Raw genomic sequence first — 22,483 nt, 5'->3', positions numbered from 1 at the left:
TGTCTTTTTTACGGCACCACATGGTTAGAGCCCCCCCCCCCCCCCCACCCCAAAGACAAACTAATCAGGACGCAGTACTTTGCTAAAAATTCCCACCAACGAAAGAATTAAGGATATATTTGGAACGGTTAGACAGAACAATGATATGAAGGATTTTTAGAACAACTCTTTTTTACCTAAAATAGGATAAGCGAGGTTCCGGTTGGCCGAGCCCGAGGGCGTCAGCGGTCTCTCCTACTGTGTTGTTGCAGCGACAAGAACTCATAGAACGCCATATTACAAGTATACAGGTTTCCACTTATTTCTTAAATTCGTCCGCGGCCATAACATTTGCCTTCATGATTGCCAGATTGAATTTTAAAACTTTTAGCAAAACGTATGAAATTTCAAAACTTGTTTTTTCTCCATATCAATTCAACTTGTGAATGTGTCTAAAGGTGTGCGCTAAATGTTTTACTAATTTGGCAATGAAAAGAACAATTTATCCGTGCAATCTACGTAAATGTGACCTCTTTCGACTGCCTTCACGATTTCATCCAAACAGGAAAATCAGTGAAGTGAAAAACAAAACCGAGACAAACAGGAAAAACTCAATATTTGAGGGCATGGCCAAATAAGGTCAATGTTGGGTGTTCTCGGTAGAGCACTTGTAAACAACTCTCAAAAACTCGTCTGTCTGGAGAACAGGGCTTACGTGAATAAGGTCAATGTAATATTGGAATGTTTATTTTGCAAAGAGCCACAGGTATCCCAAGCTCACAGTATGTAATCACGCTACGTTGTGACTTTGTTGTAAACATATGCAAGAAGGGTAGGATCAGTGTTTATTAGGATAAATTCTGTTAAGAAGCCACGATTTTTCCTCTCATTTGGCTGAAATGTGCCTTTTGTTTGCGACGCACTCTTATTGTTTGAATAGGAAACCCGGTCAATCAAGTGACGTTGCGTTATCTGAGCTACTAGCCCGTGCGTGCGCGGTCATCGCTCGCTCTCTATTTCCGCCGAAACGCTAGCTACCACTAGGGACGCAAACTCTCCCCGACGCGCTAGCCAAAACGTGCCTATTCGGGTACGTGGTTTATTATCAGAATTTAGCCTATCAACCTAAAGATAATAAAAAAGGGGAAATGTTAGGACAAGTTATTGCATTACCGTTATATTTTTTTACCAAGCGTTTAAAACAGAGCTCCATTATTTAATTTTTGCTGACATTATAGTTAGTAGTAGTTGATATTTTTTGCTGCTTCCCCTCTACAACCAAGATAAAATGATGAATAGGTTTGGTTTGAAATTATACATTTTCATTCAGCCCTTTCAGTAGTATACAAGGATTTTTTTAAGATTAGCTTCCCAAGCCAATTCCTTTTTCCCCCATTGCATTAATTTCGGAGTAGCACTAGTTTGCACCAAGGTGTATGTAATTCATATATCTGGAGGTATATTTGTGGATTTTAAATTTCCGTTGGGATGGAAAATCATTACGTGATGCGTGAAAACTACAGTGTGGCATCTAAACTGTGTCTAACTATTATTTATTCTATCTTTGGAATGCTGTTTCATTCAAGACTTGTTCTTCCAAGGACAAACCTTGTCAGAATGTAGCTTTGATACAAATGTACATTTGTAGAACTTCTATGAAGGGAGAGGTAGAGCAAGGTACTTTAAAACTAACAACAAACTTGTACTTTTTAAACAATAAATCTGTAAAGAAAGCAGTTTTATATCTAATAAGATAATGGGGAACGGTTAGGAAAGTGCTCAATCAAGTTACTATTGATAAATTATTTATTTATATTTATTTATTAGTTATATCATTTTCGTTATATTATTTTTAAGCAAGCAGAGTCACATCTTTTTCAACGTAGAGTTTCATTTATTTTCCTTTATCCGCTCCACATTGACAATTTGTTTATGCAATTGATATTATTTGCTGTTTCCTCTCTACCTCATGAACATGTTTATGGTTTGGTATTAGAAATTGTAATTTAGAAATTTCAGCAATGTCTTTGAGATATTTTTTCAAGATTTGCTTCCATTGCATTAATTTTGGAGAAGCACTACTATATGGGTGGGCCACTATATGCTTAAGGGTGGCGCACTAATCTTCCATAGAGTACGCTGGTTCCAATCAACCGTTTCTGGGACATTGAAATGCATAGAGTGCGTGATTTTAGGCTCGGGGATCAACTTTTCACTTCTGATTTGCAAATTATAACACAACAATCAATCATAAATCTGTGTTTACAAAACACAATTCTCTTCCAATTTCCTTTTAATGAAAAAGATACATCCAGAACTTAATACCATTATGTTCACACCGATATTGTGGTTATTAAGACAGGTATTTCACGTGGCGCACCACGTCATGCAGGACCATGATGCAGGACAGGTATACACTTATTTCAATAAAGGTTGTCAGTGCAAACGGCGTATGGTAATTGCCTAATGGCAGTTTTACGACCGAAAGGTGTTTATCGGTAGCAATTATTTGTAAAAATAAAGGTGATAATAAACGCAAGCGACATCGAACCACATATTAATTATAATAAATGGATGGCCGTATGTTTTATTTATATTTTTCTGAATTTGGAACAAATATTTTGGGTTCCACGGGTCCTTTCGGTCGTAGCACTGCCATTTCTCAATGCCCATATTTTGCCATTTGCACTGACAACATTTTTTGAAATAGGTGTATTTGTGGATTTTAATTTCCACACATTCTTTTTTTAAGTTCTGGAACGTCGAAATCGTTCAAGTTCAACAAGAAATTTTTGTTATCCATTCGTATTCCATGCGTTTACTAAACGTTTATGTTCTTTTCTTATGGGGATTGAGGTTTGGATCCGATCACGTGACTCCAGGGTCAGCAAGTAGATTGCATCACACGATTGCATCTTAGGCACTTTACGACCTGAGATGTAAATGTTATTGCGCAGAAATGATGTTCGATGGTACAATTGGCGGAGAAACTCATGTCCGGGAATTAGTGCAATTTAGGCCTTTACATGCCTCTTACCCTGGGCACCAGAGTCTCGAGCTGCGTTCGTTTACTATGCGCCCTTTACTGTCGCCGCTTCGAAGCTCGTGTTGTCGAAGTGAAGCTCGAGCCTCTGGTACCCAAGGTACAGACCGCTAAACTCCGGGTAGGCAATTATTCGGAATTGATTACAACATTGTTTTGCGTTGGCCAGAAATAGAGGACTGGGTACCATACTACGAAGGCTGTTGGTGTGGTGAATCACTTTTTTTTATCGTTTTCGAAGTATTGTTTGCTTTTAAATATTAATTTCGATCGTTAACGCGTCGCTTAATAAAGCAAAACTGAAAAAAGCTGTGAAAGATTTCACACAATCAATTAACCCGACACAAAGAGCTCATACCGGTTACACTCTGTCCATGCTAAAACCAGATCAAAACCCTGTTATTAAAGTTGAATTAGTTCTATTTTTAGCGCCTGAACGCCAACGGAAGTCTCCTCAAAGATTAACCAATGAAATAGCAGTGTTATTTTACTGTTTATATAGAGAACCTCTCATAACGTCATTTGACGTCACAAGTGATAACAACCTGAAAACGCTGGCTCATCAATTTTTCCTCGCCACACGATATCTCAGGGAAATTCAAAGAAATAGTCCTAAAACACAATATGCATGTTGATAATATATTCATTAATAGCCGAGAAATTAACGAATATTTATTTTTTTAGATTCCCCTTACAACCGATTTCGAAACTCGACTTCAATACAATAGTTATATTTACTCTACTATTGAGCTCGTTTCTGAAAATACGAATTACAAAAGTTTTTGTATAGTCTAATTCGGATCCTTTTGGGAAACCGCCGGCTATTTCCCTTTAAAAACTGACATATTATCAGCAGTGCGTTGTTTGTACCATACAAACTCGTAAAATTTAATACTAAAAAAATACCTATTCCCTTCATATATACCCCACTTCTAAAATAGCCCAAATTTCCAACTTAAAAATGGGACAAAAAATATTTACGTTTAGTTTTCATGGTTTCCGCGTATGTGAACGAAGAGGTTTCTCGGTTTCGGTATGGTTAAGTATTATTCGGCATGTTTTGTCTCGAACGAGGCGTGTGGGTGGTCTAGAAGGCACTTTTCATTCTAAGTTATTCGGTTTCCACTCGGCTAATGAGACTCGTTTGTTATTCGGGCATCCCCGTCTTCGTCCGTGGGTTTTACTTGCGAAATATCTGATTGACGTCACAGCCTTGTTTACTTCGAGGTGATCCGTGCACTCGCTTTCGTCCTACCTCCCTTATATTCAAAACAGCTTTACAAACAATGGGAAAAATACATCTTTAGCCTCTAGGATTATTGCTGTTTTACGGGGGTCTTTTTGATAAAAAAGATTTCTTGTATTGGGAAGCTAAATGCACGGAAGTAAGGGGGAATTGATTTTATTTATCAATGATCCCACTCTAGAAAATAATACCCACTGCCAACTTGTATGGACAGATAAAATTTAGAAATGGTGTCAAATTTCATAACCAAACTGTCCTTTTATTAGAGCGGACCGTGTCGAAAAAGACGGTTTCTTTGAATTAGTTGCCGGAAATGTGGGAAATCATAAAAGAAATTTAAAGGGAAAAAAGTTTTTTACCCTCTAGCGAGAGTGTGTTAGCAGTGTGGGGGCGGGTAGTGGGCAATGAACGCTTCTGATTGGCTGAAAAACGTGTTATGTCATTACTCCGTGACAGCTGGAAGGCACCGGTTGCTAGGTAATGATACAGCATTGTTACTTTAACCAATCGGAGAAACGACATCAAATACGAACGAATAAAGATTTCTGCGCGACCATCACAAGTCACTCTGTCGACTTTCATCTGTTAAGAACATACTCTCCGTGCACATCATTCGCATAAGACTCGACTTATTTTTCTTTTAACGTATTCAGTCGCCGAAACTATTCAAGAACAACTCTACAAGCATGGAGTTTGAAAGTAAATCCCAAGTCTTGACATACGAGCAGGTCCACCGGCTCGACAACGTACTCAACCAAGTCGTACAAGTACATGGTCGGGGTAACTTCCCAACTCTCGATGTTCATTTACGAGAATTGATCAATGTGGTCTCTTCTGGCTTGAAAGACGAAAACCTCAGAATCCGAGACATTCGACTGAATGGTAGCACAGCCAGTTATATCTTGAGCAGGGATAGTAACACTGCGTACAACGACATTGACTTGATCTTCGGCGTCGAGATCAAGTCCCACACGCATCTACAACAAATCAAAAGCGTGGTATTATCGTCCCTTCTGAACTTTCTTCCCAACGGTGTCTCCAAGGAAAAGATGTCTAGCTGTACTTTGAAGGAAGCCTACGTTCAGAAAATGGTAAAAGTTTCGAATGACAACGATCGATGGTCTCTTATTTCGCTCTCGAACAACGATGGCAAAAACATTGAACTAAAATTTGTGGACACCATGCGAAGACAGTTTGAATTCTCCGTCGATTCTTTCCAAGTCAATCTCGACTCTCTTCTTGGCTTTTACAAACTTTCCTGCGTACCCATGAAGCCGAATTTCTTTCCCACAGTAGTGGCAGAGTCGGTGTACGGGGATATTAAAGTTGCCTTATTTCACTTAGACAACCAGTTGATAGCGACCCGGAACCCCGAGGAAATTCGCGGAGGCGGACTGCTTAAATATTGCAACCTTCTGGTCAGGAATTATCGCCCTGAGAACATGGACGAATTAAGACTGCTCGAGAGATACATGTGCAGTCGCTTCTTTATTGATTTTGGGGACTTGGAGTCGCAAAGACAGAAGCTAGAAAGCTACTTGGCGAATCATTTCATCGGCGAGAACGACACCAAATACGACTACCTAAGCATTCTGTACACAATTGTGGCAAACTCTACTGTTTGCCTGATGGGACATGAGCGCCGGCAAACTCTCCGACTGATCTCAACCCTTGCGAGGAGGTACTGTGGGAACAGTGCTACCTACGCCGATGGAAACTACGGGCGTTTCGCCTCTCAAGGTGGACAGTACTTCACACAAGAAGAGGACGGAAGCTGCAGTCGTGGTTACACCACTAACCTAGTACCGTGTTACTAGGCATTCAGACTGCCGATAGAAACCGTAAAAAAGGTTATTTTGCGATCAAATTCATGTAGATAAATCCACGAATTACGGCGCGTCTCTAACGGCTTGCCGTCAATGTATTTTGTAGATATAAGAATTACTCGACGACGGAATTGTTCCCGTAACAAAAACTTACGCTTATTTTGAGTGAGATTTGGTTGTACGACCACCCGTAGGAGCGGGACATATCAATCATTTAACATTTAAAAGGTGATCTAAAATATATATATTTGAAACTGTAACCCTTAAATCCGAAGAATTATGGGTCAATGTACGTCCGCGGCGTTGTATTTAGTGTGAGTGAATTTAGCGTTCGCCAGCCAACGTAACACGATATGCCTTTATTTACGGCCATTCGTGGCGCAATCAAAATATAAACTCACAAAAATAATAAAATTATATTTTAAATGGATCATGAACACTGAAAACACTGAAAATAGCTTGGAGCTCCAGCGGTAGTTTTAATGACTGCAATGATGTAAAAGTACGGAGAGAGGAAATAGATTATTTTTCGTAAATTGTTGTTGTTGTGTCCTTTGTAGTTGTAAAATCGAGTCAAAAACAGTCTTATTTTTATTGAAGAGTGTCATTGCAGACAATTTTGGGTGTTGTTATGTCGTATAACCAAAAAGAAACCGAGTTGAAGCCCAAAATGCTAATTTGTGGAGGTTTTTTTAAAAGCCATCGAAGTGCAACATGCTGCATATCAAACGCACTAGAGCTTTAATTCCTGTGTCACTCAAGTGTCACTAACGACTAGGCAACCAATCAGATAGCGACCCCCAGACCCCATTAATCTTGCAACCGTAAAAATCCCTCAAGAGAAGAAAACTAAAACTACTGCGCCGTAAAATAAAACACATCCAAAACGTGATCCTTTTATACCGAGAAGAATAGATATATAAAGCTTGTTCTTGGGAGATTCTTAGGTGTGTGATAGCCGTAATAATTGTGTGAACCCATACTTTGGTAAAATAGTGATACGCGGTGATAGGATCAAATTGTACTACTTTGTCCTTCGTGTATCTACGGCAAAACATATCTGTCTAATAAAGACGCCAGTCCAACTTTCAAGCAACAATTACTTTGAATTCGATTCACGAATCTCTTGTCGGAATAGTGAGTTGTTCATAAATATCCGAAATCCAATATAGAAAATATTTTTTATGGTTATTTGTCAAGAACAATAAGGACCCAGGGGCAAATGTTAAAAAAACAGAAAGGCAAATGACAAAAGTTTTACAATGATGGATATTTTTTCTAGTTGCACATTTGGTGGTCGAGTCTTCCAGAGTAAATACAAGTGTGCGTGGTACGTTGGTCAAACCGGCAAAAAAAGTGCGGCTGAAAGTTCGATCAATTATTCATTTATTCTTACGAGTGGGCGTTTGTCTTGAATGAACACGACTCAGTGAACAACACCTCATTTGTGACTTTCAAAATAATAACAATTTAAAGAAAACACGGATAACAACAACATGAAATACAAGAAACTGCTTTCTTTACTATGTACCCGTTTTTATTTCATTAATTTATAATATCCCTATGAAAATAGGAAAATTGAAGTCACTGGAGCAGTGCAGATTTGCTTGAAGTCGGTATAGGAAAAATAGTGGTTTTAAACATAGCGTAAGAGGATTCAACATAAGATGCAAACATTGTTTCTTGGCATTACACAATATGGACTCTAGCCTTTCCGTCTATTTTAGTTGCTATGACACGGCAAAGCGACAGAGGAATTTATTTCTCTCACGGATTAACACAATAAATTCATTTTTAGTTGACACGTTTTGGGCACTTTTTATAAAAATAATAACTTTCTTTTTCCGTTTTTTTCCCTACGATGAGTGTTTCGTATATGTTATTAATAATTCGCTAAGTGTAGGTGAATTTAGCCTTATTGGTATCATAGAAAACCCAAATTATTGTTGCATTACATTAACACACTGTTAGCTAACTGTTATCCCTTGTAAGAGTGGAGCTTTCATTTCAAGGGCTAGGAAATGACCGTATTCAGAGCCCCTTGAATCCCCATCGATTTATGTATCGCTCTTCGATATTAGACTTTTTTTCCCCGAGCCTTATACATAGTTTACAATTCCGGTAGCCCTGTGGTTCCTAGACTTCTGATATAACAAATCTGCATAAATCTATTTTGTGTGTTGTAACCTTCTGGAAATAAATATTTACAAATTTATGCAATAAAACGAACCTAGTATTAAAAACTATTATAATTAGTATTTCAATATCGCCCTTCTTGACATGTTTATAAATTTATTATTCTCGTAATGCAACCTTAATAGCAAAAGGCGAATGCGTATAATTGATAAGCTTGTTACACAGCACGCTTGAGTCAAACCAGACTGGCTACAAGATCATGCATATAAAAATACACATGTTGTTTCACAAGGATGTACCGCGGGCGATGTCTAACCGACCTCCAAGAAGCTATTTGGACTTAATAAAAACTACTTGATCCTTAATTCCATGCCCAAGGAAACACTATATGATGTGTCTTACAAACCATTCACATTGCAATGTTTGAGATTGGGCAAGTTCATACTTTCAGATTCTAGGAACCCAAGCGATGTCCAACCGACCTGAAATGAATAGAAGCTATTTTGACTAGTAGACTAAGGGGTGAATGTTCAAGTAAGGTTTAGGTCAGATGAGACTGTCAGTGTGGTGGTCCACAAGACAATCTTGATTAATCTTAAATCCAAGTACACTTCAACAACTTTCAAACAAGTGACAATAGCAAGAGACAACAGTTCCATGAATGCCTTCTTCTGTTATTTTGTGTTTGAATAAGGGGAGCTTAAAAGCCACTTAGAAAGCTTTTCATGTCTAAGTTTTTGGAGGTAGATGTTGGTAAAAAAAGAGAATTGTATTCTAGGAAAACAAATAGCAAACAAGATAACAATACGATGACATTTGCTAGGTGAGAAAGTGGAGCTTGTTAGATTACAGGCGTATTACATATTTCATAATAAATTATGTGGGTTGTTACCTTCAAGGAATACTTTTAATTTTTATTTCAATGGTTTCTTGCTTATCACTAGAAACTAACCATCTATCCCCCAAAGCCTAACAAACAAACCCCAAAAGGAAGCGCTCAACTATAAACATGTCTGTCTGATTGAGTTGAAGGTTTTATACCCCCCCCCCATCTCAGAGAATTATAAATAAATATTTTCACCCCCTTCCTAGAAAAAATAATGATTATAATAACAAACTCTAAATTTTATACCCAGAAAAATAATACACAAAAAATGCTTCACCTACCAATCACTTCTACACTAGTACTCCCCCACCCCCCTCACCTATCTATGACTGCTACCACTTTACCTGGGGCATAGCAGCTACACCCATGTGGCGTAACTGGCATTTCCTAATGGATATAGGAATATGGACAAATTAGAGTTATTCTAATCCATGTTGAAATTGATCCAACATTGGAAACAATTTTTATTGCTTATTGCTATACCTATTGATGATTTTCATGTAACCCTTGACGAATAAAAACATATGATTATTACATTGCAACCTTATTAGAAAAAAGGTAAATGTGTATTTGAAAGCAATTTCAAAGCACGCTTAAAGTAGACTGGCTACAAGATCATGCATATAAAATGTCATATGCTGCCTCCCAGGGATGTACCCCAGGTGATGTCCAGCTGTCATTAACTGAATAAAAGCCAGTTTGAATAATACAACACCCGATCCTTAAAGAAGGCCCATCACGCCCTGCCCTTTTACACTGCCGCATAATACCGACTCTCACAGATATTTCCACCGGCTAATTCAGGCAAGTGACAGAGATGATTCCAATAAAATATAGTTAAAAAGTTATGAAATTTTAACCCTAAGTCGGCATTTTAGGTTTTTTCTGCTAACTAACAGATGTATTTTCAATTTTAATTAATAACAAAGGGGTGAATTAATCAATAACATTAATTTGTCCATAATTATATACACAAAGCAATGTGGTTATGTCACATAACGTCCACTGTGCAACGTTTGAGGTAGAAGTCTAGGAACCAAAAGGATGTTTTATCTACCTGTCTCGACTGAATAGAAGCTATTTTGACTAGTAAACTAAGGGGTGAATGAAGGGGGTCAAGTAGTGTTGTCAGTGTCATTGCATACCTGTCAACTCTCCCGCATTAGGTGGGAGTCTTAAGACTTTGGACCCCTTCTCCTGCTTTCCCGCGTTGAGCACCAAATCTCCCGCTTTTTAGCGATTTTTATCGCTTAAGAAAAATTATTCCATAGAAAATCGGCATTTTGCCTATTTTCTATGAAAGTATTTGAAACAACAATTACCTTGCGTAGCGCAATTTATCTAATACCCTTGTGAGATCTATAAGTGGATTTGTTCGCGAGAGCTTTCTATACGGCAAACGCCTGCAAGGTTAAACCCACCCCTCCCCCCAAACAAATGAATATACCCCACCCCTCCTCCAAAAAAATTCTCAAGCCTTGAGATTTTCGGAGGTTGACAGGTATGTCATTGTCATCTTGATTCTCATATTAAAGTGCACTCCAACAACTCCCAAAAAAAACCTTTGACAGACAATAGTTCACTAAAACCATTTTGCTATCCTTTCATGTTTTTAATGAAGGGGGGTAAAAAAACACTAAGAGAGATTTTCATGGCTGTGTTTTTCGGGTGTAAATATTTGTAAAGAGAGAATTTTAGATGGAGAAGTTTGCTATTGTTTAATAAAAAAAATTAAAAATGGTTATAAATTCTTGGTTGTTACTTTTGATGAATAATACATTTGTATTTCCATGGTCTATTTCTTAGTACCTGCATAGAAAATAAAAATTCATCCCCCACCCCTCCCCCCACCAATTCCAAGAGAAGACACAATGTCAAGCATGGTCTAGGGGCTTCAGCTCCCCAAAATATCTAAAATAAAAATAACAGTACAAACTATATAAGCTTAATACTGTAATTTCGCAAATATAAAGTTTGACTAAAAAACAAACAAAGTAGTTATATTATCATCGTAGCTTTACAGCAGTTGTTATATACGAAAGCCGAGTAGGGCCATCAGATTTCAGAGATAATAATTTCAGAGATGCTAATTTCAGAGATGATAATTTCAGAGATGATTATTTTAAAGAAGATAATTTCAGAGAAGATAATTTCAGATAACAGTTTCGGCCAGGTCTCTAAGCCTTTAGTCACGTGCATGCCCAGCTTCTTTAAATGCTAAGGAATTGCATGGGGTTACACGGTGGCGGAACGACCAACTGCGGCGGACATTTTTGCCCACCTATGATTCACAACCCACAGACTACTATGTCCAGTAGTGGCAAGATGTTGGATCACATTTCTGACAAGAACACGATTATGTTGTTTTTTTGATAATTTTACTGAGTAACGGGACCTTTAATTAGGAATTTTACATTCAAGCAATAACGATAGAGGATATGAGATGATCACGGGGAGAAACATGAAAATTAAAAGAGTTACATAAAGGTGATAAATAAAATTGATTGATTGACCTTGTGTCTGTGACACTCATATCTCATTTACATAATACATGATTGTGTGGAATTTTTATAGGTATGCCGCAGTATTTCGATGTCCCGTAAAAATAGCAATGCGTAATATTAGCATAACTTTTGGATGTTGTGTGATTCCACGGGAAATATTGATGCCCTCCGTGGTATTGTATGGGAACTGATTTACACACTTTTACTTTCCGTCGGTGCCCCCCCCTCCTCCTTTGGGAATCCTGGATCCGCCCTTGGATAGAATATAATACAAGACATCAAAAGCCACTTAAATAAAACAACAACATTATCTTGTCTCTGTATAAACAAAACAATTACATTTCTGAAACGGGATGAATATGGTCTTCATGTTACATGAATACTCGGTCTCCTTAATCATCTGCTATATTAAATTTGGTGAAACTCTTTAAGTTTCTGTGTTATTTCTGAAAATAATTCCAGAGCCTCAGCTGCGTTAGATGGTGGGTGTAGTTTGGCTTTATGAGTTGTACCAGCTCCTCCATATTTCCGCTGTAGTCTTCACAGGATTCAGTATACATGCGCTTGCATGCTTGCACGTCTTCTAAGTCTACATACCGTAGATAGTTTTCTGTATTGTATAGCTCCGGCATGAAAAAGAGCACATCCAGCTTTCCACCGATGACTTCGTGGCGCTTTTGACTTACGTGGATATATTATATTTTTTTAATATGAATTATGGACATAAACAAACCTTAGTAAGGGCAGAATATGGGAAAACTTGAAGAACTCTTCAGGACCGAACGTAGCTGTGGGGGGAATTGTTGTGTTGATCGAGTGCTGCATGCTCAGTAACCAGGCAGAATTCTTTACCCGAAATTATAAACTCTAAAATTAGCATCTCAAATTATCATCTCAGAAATTATTATCTCGCAAATCTGATGGCCCTTCTCGGCTTTCGTAGTTATACTACCCCGATCCCTCCTTTTCATAAGAATAACGCCTGCCTAAGAACGCCTGCGAGGGAGGCTAGAAAAAAAAGGGCGTTGCTTAAGATAACTTATTAAATTTTTCAAGATTGCATTTGTTTTTCTTCATCATTTTCGATGTCACCATCACGAAATGTCTTCGAATTGATGTTTATGTGCATGTCCCAAGACTTACATATGATGCTGTCCTCTTGGAATCAAACTCTTGCTGGTGAAAAACTTGCAAATGCCGCAGAGATAGAAAACTTCAAATCGCTTTTTTCGCCATGTGCTTTTTTCTTGTTTGCGAGGCATGGTGCCCAGGACGACGCTAGTCGGAACGGACAGGAAACCCGTCATGATCACGAGCCTGGCAAGTAGGGACAATTTCTAGCATAATCGCTCAAAACTGGCATGATTAGACTTTTCTCAAAAAAGCAATGCTCGGAATCATAGGCATTTTGCAGACCGAAAATGTAAAGAAAAAACTCTTTTTCTCTTATTTTAATGTAAAAGTGATCTCGCTTTCGTATTTCATTACTGTTTTTTTTTTATTCTCTTTTTTAGGGGGAGGGGGGCTGAGGACGAGCGAAGGTGTGGGAAAGAAAGAGTAGGAACAGGAAGTCTAGGAAATACTTTTTCCCGGCCCCCTTTTGCTCTCGGGAAACTGTACAACGTGTTGTTGCTGATCGCGTGGAAAGAAAAGTTGAGTCGTTAGATGCATTATCCGAGCCTCTATATACTGGGCACACTAGGTACACATAAACGTATGCATAGTTTAACCTACGCATGGTGGTCATTCTGGAACCCCAAAATATATGCAGTACATTGTTTAGCCCCCTTAATACGGACACACTTGATGCTGTGTGGGCCCTGTTGTCCCTGACTCACTAGGTACTCGGTAATATGTCCACTGCATATATCAATCTACAACGGAAACACTAGATACCGTGAAATACAAAGTGGAGCCTCTGTATACTGGTACCACAAAAATGGCAAAAAAATGCAAGCCGCTGTAGCAGGTTGAGCGTCAACCCGTTACAGCGGGTTGAGAACCTTCAAGCTCCTATAGTATACTATGCTCCTCAAGCCGCTGTAACGGGTTGACCAACCGGTTAGAAGCCAACCCGGTGTAGCAGGTTGAGCGTCAATCCGTTACAGCGGGTTGAGAACCTTCAAGCTCCTATAGTATACTATGGTCCCCAAGCCGCTGTAGCGGGTTGACCAACCGGTTAGAAGCAAACCCGGTGTAGCAGGTTGAGCGTCAACCCGTTACAGCGGGTTGAGAACCTTCAAGCTCCTATAGTATACTATGGTCCCCAAGCCGCTGTAGCGGGTTGACCAACCGGTTAGAAGCAAACCCGTGTAGCAGGTTGAGCGTCAACCCGTTACAGCGGGTTGAGAACCTTCAAGCTCCTATATTATACTATGGTCCCCAAGCCGCTGTAGCGGGTTCTTCAACTGGTTAGAAGCTGTAGCTTGAGCGTCGACCCGTTTGAGAGCTTGTAGACATTAAGCACCATATTTAGAAAAACCCAGTGTCACTAAAAATACGATGTTATAGTGGACACAGACAACGGAAAGCATTCAATACCGAAAACAAAGCTCAATTCAGCTATGCCCTTTCTCAACAAATATAGAATACATTGAACTCACTAGGAAGACAATTTACTTGGTTATTTGAATAAATTGAAAACTGTCGGGCATTTGTTCCATCCAAGACCTGTCCCTACGTGGTTTCGAGTTGAATTTGGTGAGAAGTAACAAGATTGAAATCTCTATTAAAGAGGGCCGCGTTATTACACTGTTGGCAGCTGTGGAATCCTTAAAAACTCTTGTTTGGAATGCTGACTCGTAGTATAGCTTCGAGAAGAGAAGAAAACGCTGAAAACGGTGAACAAGCGAATTTAGAGTCAATTCAATCGGCGATTTTGGATATGAAAACCTTGCTATGCAGTCACATAGAAAGAGTGCAAGAAATCGACAAGAAAGTTGACGCCTTAAGCTCAGTGCTGAGTGAGAGATGTGGAGAACTCGAGCGGCGACAGTTGGAGATAGAAAGGGAATTTTATACGAAAATACAAGCATTGGAGGCCCAGATTTCCGATCGCTCTGAAGAATGGAAAAACCTACTCGCTCAAGATCACGCAAAGCTGATGGCGATATCTTATGGTGCATTAAAGAATGAGCTAAAAGAAGAGTTGGAAGGAGAACGTTTGGAGACAAGTCTGTCGAGGCCTGGAATTTTTGAAGATTCTGTCAATGAGAGAGAAAAGAGACCGGTGCAAAAGCCTGCGACTTTTGACGGAAATGGTTCCTGGGAGCCATATCATGCCCAGTTCGAGTTAACAGCAAAGCTTAACCGTTGGAGCGACAGTCAGAAGGCCGTTTATTTGGCAACAAGCCTACGTGGACAGCCTTGAATGTTTTCGGTGCCATGGCAGATGTGGAACGAAATAACTACAAACAGTTGGTGTCGGCTCTGGCGGAATTTGGTTCGACTCACCAGACAAAACTGTCACGTGTGAGGTTTCGCAACAGGCAGAGGAGAAAAGGAGAGACACTACCACAGTTAGCGGCTTCGGCGGTTAGCATACCCGGGGGCTGGACATGAAGTCCAGGATGTCCTGAGTAAGGATCAATTTATTGATGCTCTGCATAACGAGAAATTGAGACTGAAAATACGACAGGCACGACCAGGGACAATGAGGGAAGCACTAACGGCTGCACTTGAGCTGGAATCGTTTACACTGGCTTCAGAGCAAAGACATGGATTAATTAGGGAAGTAAAGTTTCAATATGAGAGAAAAGAAAGGAGGAAAGAAGGCTTAGACGAACAACTGCTGCAGATAATGCATCGGATTGAAACATCGGTTAAAGAGATATTCAGCAAAATTTCAGGAGCAAAGCCATCGGCGAAAGAGCAGGAATGTTGGAATTGTCGAGAACTCGGACACCTTAGAAGGTAATGTCCTTATCTTAGACGGGAGGGACGCACAAGGCAGAAGTTGGTAACACCAGCTACCATAGCTACAGCACCCTACCTTGTTGCCCCCTCCTACGAATAATTATTATTCGGCCGGATGTTATGCAACGGACGGGGAAAGAGCTGTCCCGTGTGAAGTGTCAGTTACTGGAGAGACCGCGCCTGTGAGGAGCAGAAGGTACCTGAAGATCGGAAGTTCTAAAATAAAACACCAAGTGTAGGTTGCGGATATCGTGGATGAGTGTATTCTTGGGCTTGATTTTCTGGTGTCCAACAACTGCAGTGTGAACTTTGCCGAAGCTTGTTTGTGTTTAGCTGGCGAGCAAGTGCAGCTTCATGGTGTAGAAGAAAACAATCGAGAAATAAGAACTTGGGTCGAGTTGTACTGGACGGGGCAGTAAGGATACCTGCTAATTGTGAGATAGTTCATCCTGGGATTGTCTCGGGAAGTCAATCATCAGAACCTTGGGGGCTCATTGTTGTTATGGAATTCAGTAAATAATAAACCGCAGTTTAAAGGGATTCTCGTAGCAGCTGCGCTTGTTGATGTTAGAAAAGATCGCGTACCAGTAAGGATAATGAACATCACGGATTACGAGGTGGAGATTCAGGTCGATGCTGCTATTGCTGACTTAGAAGAGGTGGAGAGTTTTCTTGTGAGGAGGACTACCGAAAGAAAGGCTCGAGATGTCGAACTTTCAGACACTGTCCCGGATGTTATAAGAAAGCTAATATAAGAATCTATAGGTGGGTTGAATGCTAAAGACGGACACAAGATTACGCAATTCTTGTTTCAGAATATGGATTTGTTTTCTACGGGATCTAAAAATTTGGGACGTACAGGCTTGGTTCAGCATAGGATTGACACCGGAAATACAACTCCGATAAAGCAAGCCCCAAGACGACTTCCGGCAGCTAAAAGGGAAGAGGGACTCAAAGCTATTGACGCGGTGTAATCGAGAGTTCAGATAGTCCATGGTCTTCACCTATAGTGCTAACGAAGAAGAAGGATGGCAATACAAGATTTTGTGTCGATTACCCAAAGTCGAACGACGTCATGAGAAAGGATTCGTATCCTCTTCCAGTGATTGATGACATGTTGGACTGTTTTTCAAATTCTAGATACTTTTCGACTTACGACTTGAAAAGTGGATATTGGCAAGTTGAGATGGATCCAAAGGATAAGGAGAAAACTGCTTTTACGTTGGGATTATAGTGGGACACTTGTTTGGTATACATTGAAGACATCATTGTCCATTAACCAGCATTAGAGTCACACATTGAGAACACTGCAAAGGTCTTTAAAGGGTTGAGGAAAGCAAATTTGAAGCTTAATCCGAAGAAGTGTCTTCTGTTAAAAAAAGAGTCAAATACCTTGGACATTGTATCAGTTCAGAGGGCGTGTCCACCGATTCATCCTCTGCAGAGTTAAAGGCCTACTGTGCCCTGTGGGGCAGTTTGGTGTTAAAGGATGGTGTGCTCTATCGGAAGTGGAAAAGTGATGTCGGAAGTCAGATCACATTGCTTCTCGTTGTACCTAAGAGTAAGAATGAAAAGGTGATGTTTTCCCTGCATGATTCGGTAACGGCAGGGCATTTCGGAAAGAAAAAGACATTGAAAATAATTCTTCAACGTTTTTACTGGACAGGGTGTGACAGGGATGTTTGGGAGTGGTGTAGAAGATGTGAAGTTTGTGCTGCGAGGAAAGGCCTTGAGAGGAGACCAAGGGCTCCACTTCAAATCTACCGTGTTGGTGAGCCGGGAGAACGTATCGCGTTCGATATTACTGGGCCACTACCAAAAACGGAACAAGTGAATCGGTATTTGCTTGTCGTAATGGACTTCTTCTCTAAGTGTCCAGAAGCCTAGCCAATACCAAACCAGGAGGCTGTGACAGTTGCAGAGGTTCTTGTGGCTCATTACATCTCTCGCTATGGCGTACCATTGGAACTTCACTCTGATCAAGGGAGGAATGTCGAGTCAAAAGTGTTCCTTGAAGTCTGTAAACCACTAGGAATCAACAACACAAGGACCACTCCTGCACATCCAGAGTCAGACGGCATGGTCGAAAAGTATAAGGGGACTCTTAAAGATTATCTCGCCAAGTTTACGTCTGCGAATCAGCAAACTTGGGATCGGGACGTTCCGCTCGCACTACTGGCATATCGTTCTACAGTCCATGAGGCTACCGGGTACACACCAGCTTGTATGATGTTCGGTCGAGAGTTGCGTTTACCTATAGACCTAAAGTTTCAACGACCAATGAGGAATGAGAGTGGAACTTAGTGACAGACTAGAAGTAGTGCCTGCTGACGCAAGGGATAATCTCAGGGAGTAAGCAGAAACCATGAAGGATCGGTATGGTCTCCGCGCTAACACCGGAGGCTTTGAACCTGGAGATCCCGTGTGGTACCACAATCCTCGCCGAACTAAGGGCAAGTCCCCTTCTCTAAGTAAGACATGGGATGGACCTTATATCGTCACCGGAAGGCTAAATGACGTTACCTATAGAATACAAAAAGTAGAAGAAGCAAGCCAAAGGTTGTACATCGCAATAAGCTGTGGCGGTATGAGGGAAGGGCAGCGCCTACATGGTTCGGTCTGGCTGGAGATATCGACACAGCTGATGAAGACACGGGAGATGCTGACGGGAATGATGGAGTATCTGATAGAGATGTTAGAGACAAAACTATAGAAGACGATGGTGTGGAATCACGCAGACCTCGCCCATCAAGGACAAGAACTGTCCCTTTAAGATTTAGAGACTACATTATGTGATTTTGTAATAGTTTATATCCGAGACGGATATTCTTTTTGGAGGGGGGTAGTGTTATGAGTAGTGTTACGAGACATTTTCCGTTAAACTAACACCAAGGGAAATTCCTTAGATATTTTCACGTGATTCACAGATATTTGCATCAGAACAGAGCGGTGTATAAACAGGGAGACCATCAGGGTAAGAAAACAGAGGTGTATACACGCTTGCTTCACTTAGTTATGTAAATAGCTAGATGTAGTTTTTAGTAGGGTCATTCAACCTGGTATTAAGGTTGAATTCGGTGAGAAGTACTAAGATTTTGAAATACGGTTATCTCTATTAAAAAAGGCCGGGTTATTACACTGTGGGCAGCGGTTGGATCCTTAGAAAATCTAGTTTGGAATGCTGACTCGTAGTATGGCTTCCTAGACTACAGTTATTACATTACACACCGCTCTGTTCCCTAGAGTCTCCCTGTGTACACACCTCTCTGTTCCCTAGAGTCTCCCTGTGTACACACCTCTCTGTTCCCTACAGTCTCCCTGTGTACACACCTCTCTGTTCCCTACAGTCTCCCTGTGTACACACCGCTCTGTTCCCTAGAGTCTCCCTGTGTACACACCTCTCTGTTCCCTAGAGTCTCCCTGTGTACACACCTCTCTGTTCCCTACAGTCTCCCTGTGTATACACCGCTCTGTTCCCTAGAGTCTCCCTGTGTACACACCTCTCTGTTCCCTAGAGTCTCCCTGTGTACACACCTCTCTGTTCCCTACAGTCTCCCTGTGTACACACCTCTCTGTTCCCTACAGTCTCCCTGTGTACACACCTCTCTGTTCCCTACAGTCTCCCTGTGTATACACCTCTCTGTTCCCTGCAGTCTCCCTGTGTATACACCGCTCTGTTCCCTTACCCTGATGGTCTGCTCTTTGTGTTCATACCTCTCTGTTTCTTACCCTGATAGACTCCCTGTGTACACACCGCTCTGTTCTCTTACGCTGATGGTCTCCCTGTGTACACACCGCTCTTACCCTTACCCTGATGGTCTCCTTGTGTACACCCCGCCCTATTTCCTTACCCAGATGGTCTACCTGTGTACTACACCGCTCTATTCCTCACCCTGATGGTCTCCCTGTGTATACACCGCTCTGGCCCTTACCCTGATGGTCTCCCTGTGTATACACCGCTCTATTCCTTACCCTGATGGTTTCCCTGTGTATACACCGCTCTATTCCTTACCCTGATTGGTCTACCTGTGTATACACTATCTGTACTCTTACCCTGGTGGTCTCCCTGTGTATACACTATCTGTACTCTTACCCTGGTGGTCTCCCTGTGTACACATTGTTCTGTACCCTGGTTCCTCACCTTGAACGCATCGCCGTCCGCTGATGGCTTCACTGTGTACAAACCGTTGCTCTTTCCTCCGGCTTTCAGCACATCGAGGCAGTTTTTCGCTGCAATAAACAAACTTTCATCAGTCCTGTTAGTCAGATTTAGCGGGTGTGAGCCCTTCTACAGAAACACTACCAACCAGAATCCTACAAATGGTTCCACTTATAGAGGCTTTTATAAAACCCGTTAAATTCGTTAAGCAATCTTTCCACCGGTTTTTCGATGTTTTCATTTACTTGTTTAGGTAGCCAAAGGGAGGGAAAGTGGGCATTATTAAATTACATTCAATTTACCTTCTTTTTCCTGTGGGTCCTTCTTTGTCAGACAAGAATTGCCTGTCAAGGAAATGAAAAACTTTTCAAAAACTATATTCAATCTAATGCCTTGATAAGTCCCCTTTATAGCATGCATGGTCTAGGGGAAGTCAAATATTCTCAGTCTGCAAATATACACATGAATTCCCTTCAAAAATACAATATTATTTTTCCTCTTTGTGCCTCCAGTTCCTTTTCTTCCGAGTGACGACACAGAAACAAGGGCATATAATGAACCCCCCTTCCAAAAACACGTTAAAATGACATATTTTGTCGTTTGAAGATGTTCTGATGCCGAAAATATCAATTTAAAAGTTGCTGGGAAAAAATATTTGTTCCTTTTTTCCCAGGAAAGACCCTTCATTTTTTTTCCCAGCCAGCAGAGGTTAGGCATTTTAAGCCCCCTGCAAACTGCGCCAACACCCACCAGCATGTTGCTGACGAATTTTTGCTCGACTGACTGACCACAAGACAAAGGAAATGTCAGAAAGTCCATTGCCCATTTTAACATTTCCTGTGTCCTATAGTCAGTAAAGCGACTAAAATGCTGGCAGATGCTGTCGCAGTTTGCATGTGGCTTTAGCACAATTTCCCGTATACCCGATCAGGACGATTTTTTCACAAGCATCCGCTCCTGCACCCCCCCAAAAATTCCCAGCACAACTAGTTTAACTCCACAAATTTGCCAGCAGAACCATTCGGGACGATTTCTTCCCAGAAACCGAGAGTATTTTCAGGCAGCAAAAAAAAAAAAAAAAAAAAAAAAACTGGCTGCGGAATAGATATTTTGCGAAACAGATCCGTTTCTTTTAGAAACAGTGACTTTTCTGGAACTTAAATATTTCTTCACCCCGTCCCCTATCTCCGCGGATAGGAGTCTCGCAAACAACGGTAAATTCAAACAAGTACATTCTTATGGACGAGACCGAAGGCTATACCTCCGGGTTAAAGTCCATATAACCTTTCAGAGTTGATAGACTTTGTTAATTCTTTATATTTTCTTCTTCCGAATGGTATTTGATTCGTCTGGACCCTATAAAACACGCGTTCGCGCGAATAACTCAAATCTGTAATATTGAGGTATTTTGGTCAACCTTCGAAAAAAAAGGCCGTGGACTGAAAGGCCCGGGTCCAGTCATTCGTGACGTAGATCGAGATGTCAACCAAATTACACGAGAAAACCTATGTGCGAGCTGAACCGGTTTCCGTCTTTATGCCTTCTTAGTTATTGCTGAAGAACGTTGTGTGGTTACAATTTTTACCGTCATATTAATATCTCAACCTGGCAGTCAAATGATTATTTAACTTCAGGAAACAAATCTGCAAAATTTAGCAGATGCCATAGAGCTAATAACAGTCTACCGGTCACTTATCAGATCGGTCATTTAATATTGTTGCACGAGCGAAGAAATATCGCATGCCAGCGATTCGTTTCCAGAATCAAACCAGAAAATCCTCTTTTTCCTATCATTAAGGGGCGTCGCATTACGCATGATCCAGGTTATAATCTCAGGTCTAAATCTAAATCGTATCAGAGGCCTACTAATACGAGTCGTTTCAACGAGTTCGTTACTGTTAAATATGCTAATTACATTTGATTAATTGTAGTTTATTGTATTGCATTGATTCATGATTGATTGATTGATTGATTGTATTGGTGATGATGATGATGATGATGATGATGATAATAATGAGTTTAATTCAACCTTTCGCAGTATAGACTGGATTACAGGTGAGTCAGAGATACAAGTAGCTGCATTCGCAATAAACAATGGCGACATTCTCACGAGCGCGCGCTGTTTTTGAAAACAATATTGCGTAAAAAAATAAGTGCATGTTTAGAGTCCGAGGAAGTGACATTTTAAGTAGCATTAGACATCATATCAGACAAATTATACAAGGGTGCGTCTAATAGACATATTTATTCAAGAGAGACATTAATTGCGCATCTAGCAAAAATGGAATTTATTTTTAGAGTTTTCTATTACTTGTTAAGTGAAGATACCAAAAAGAAAAGAATGAAAATGAATGCGAGATTAAGTTTAGGGGTGAGGACTCTTGTTCTCTAGTGGTGGTTTAGTGAATCTTTGTCAAACAAAATCTTATCGTGTCTAGAGCACTTACCCGCACGAATGTTGGCGTAGATGGCGGTCCTGTCTTTATTCTCTTGTTCTGGGTACATGACCTTTGTCGCGTTGTTTAAGTCACACTTCTTATTTACCTTCCAGTAGTTGACGCTGAGACACTTCTCATCTTCTTCGCACTTGTGGTTGCATTCGCCGAGGTCCGCTACGTCGTTCTTGTACGCTGAGTCTACTAAAGCCGTGTTGGGCTCTGAGTACTGGACGAGCTCTGCGATAGTGGCCGAACGGTGAAGGTGGACTCCCCAAAGAAGAACTGTGGCGGTGGTCAGTATAGCGAGATACGTGCTCATTAAATGGTGGAAAACTAACGCGATTACCTTCT

General features: G+C 40.6%; 2 protein-coding genes across 2 annotated transcripts; one reads left to right on the top strand and one right to left on the bottom strand.

The window, feature by feature from the left end:
- The first annotated feature begins 4,811 nt into the window (after positions 1-4,811).
- On the top strand, positions 4,812-6,630 carry LOC5501029 (terminal nucleotidyltransferase 5C). Its single transcript, XM_032369408.2, has one exon. The coding sequence runs from the start codon at positions 4,955-4,957 to the stop codon at positions 6,083-6,085; it is 1,131 nt and encodes a 376-aa protein (XP_032225299.2). The 5' UTR covers positions 4,812-4,954; the 3' UTR covers positions 6,086-6,630.
- Positions 6,631-18,582: 11,952 nt separating this feature from the next.
- On the bottom strand, positions 18,583-22,451 carry LOC116608106. Its single transcript, XM_048721450.1, has 3 exons — positions 22,142-22,451; positions 19,629-19,765; positions 18,583-18,591 (listed from the first exon to the last, which is right to left on the bottom strand). The coding sequence occupies exons 1-3, from the start codon at positions 22,449-22,451 to the stop codon at positions 18,583-18,585; spliced, it is 456 nt and encodes a 151-aa protein (XP_048577407.1).
- Positions 22,452-22,483: the final 32 nt, after the last annotated feature.

Source organism: Nematostella vectensis, chromosome 14 (assembly GCF_932526225.1).
Source record: "Nematostella vectensis chromosome 14, jaNemVect1.1, whole genome shotgun sequence".
Classification (NCBI taxonomy): domain Eukaryota; kingdom Metazoa; phylum Cnidaria; class Anthozoa; order Actiniaria; family Edwardsiidae; genus Nematostella; species Nematostella vectensis.
Note: the sequence above shows the minus strand (reverse complement) of the source record. Positions and strands in the feature narration are given on the sequence as shown.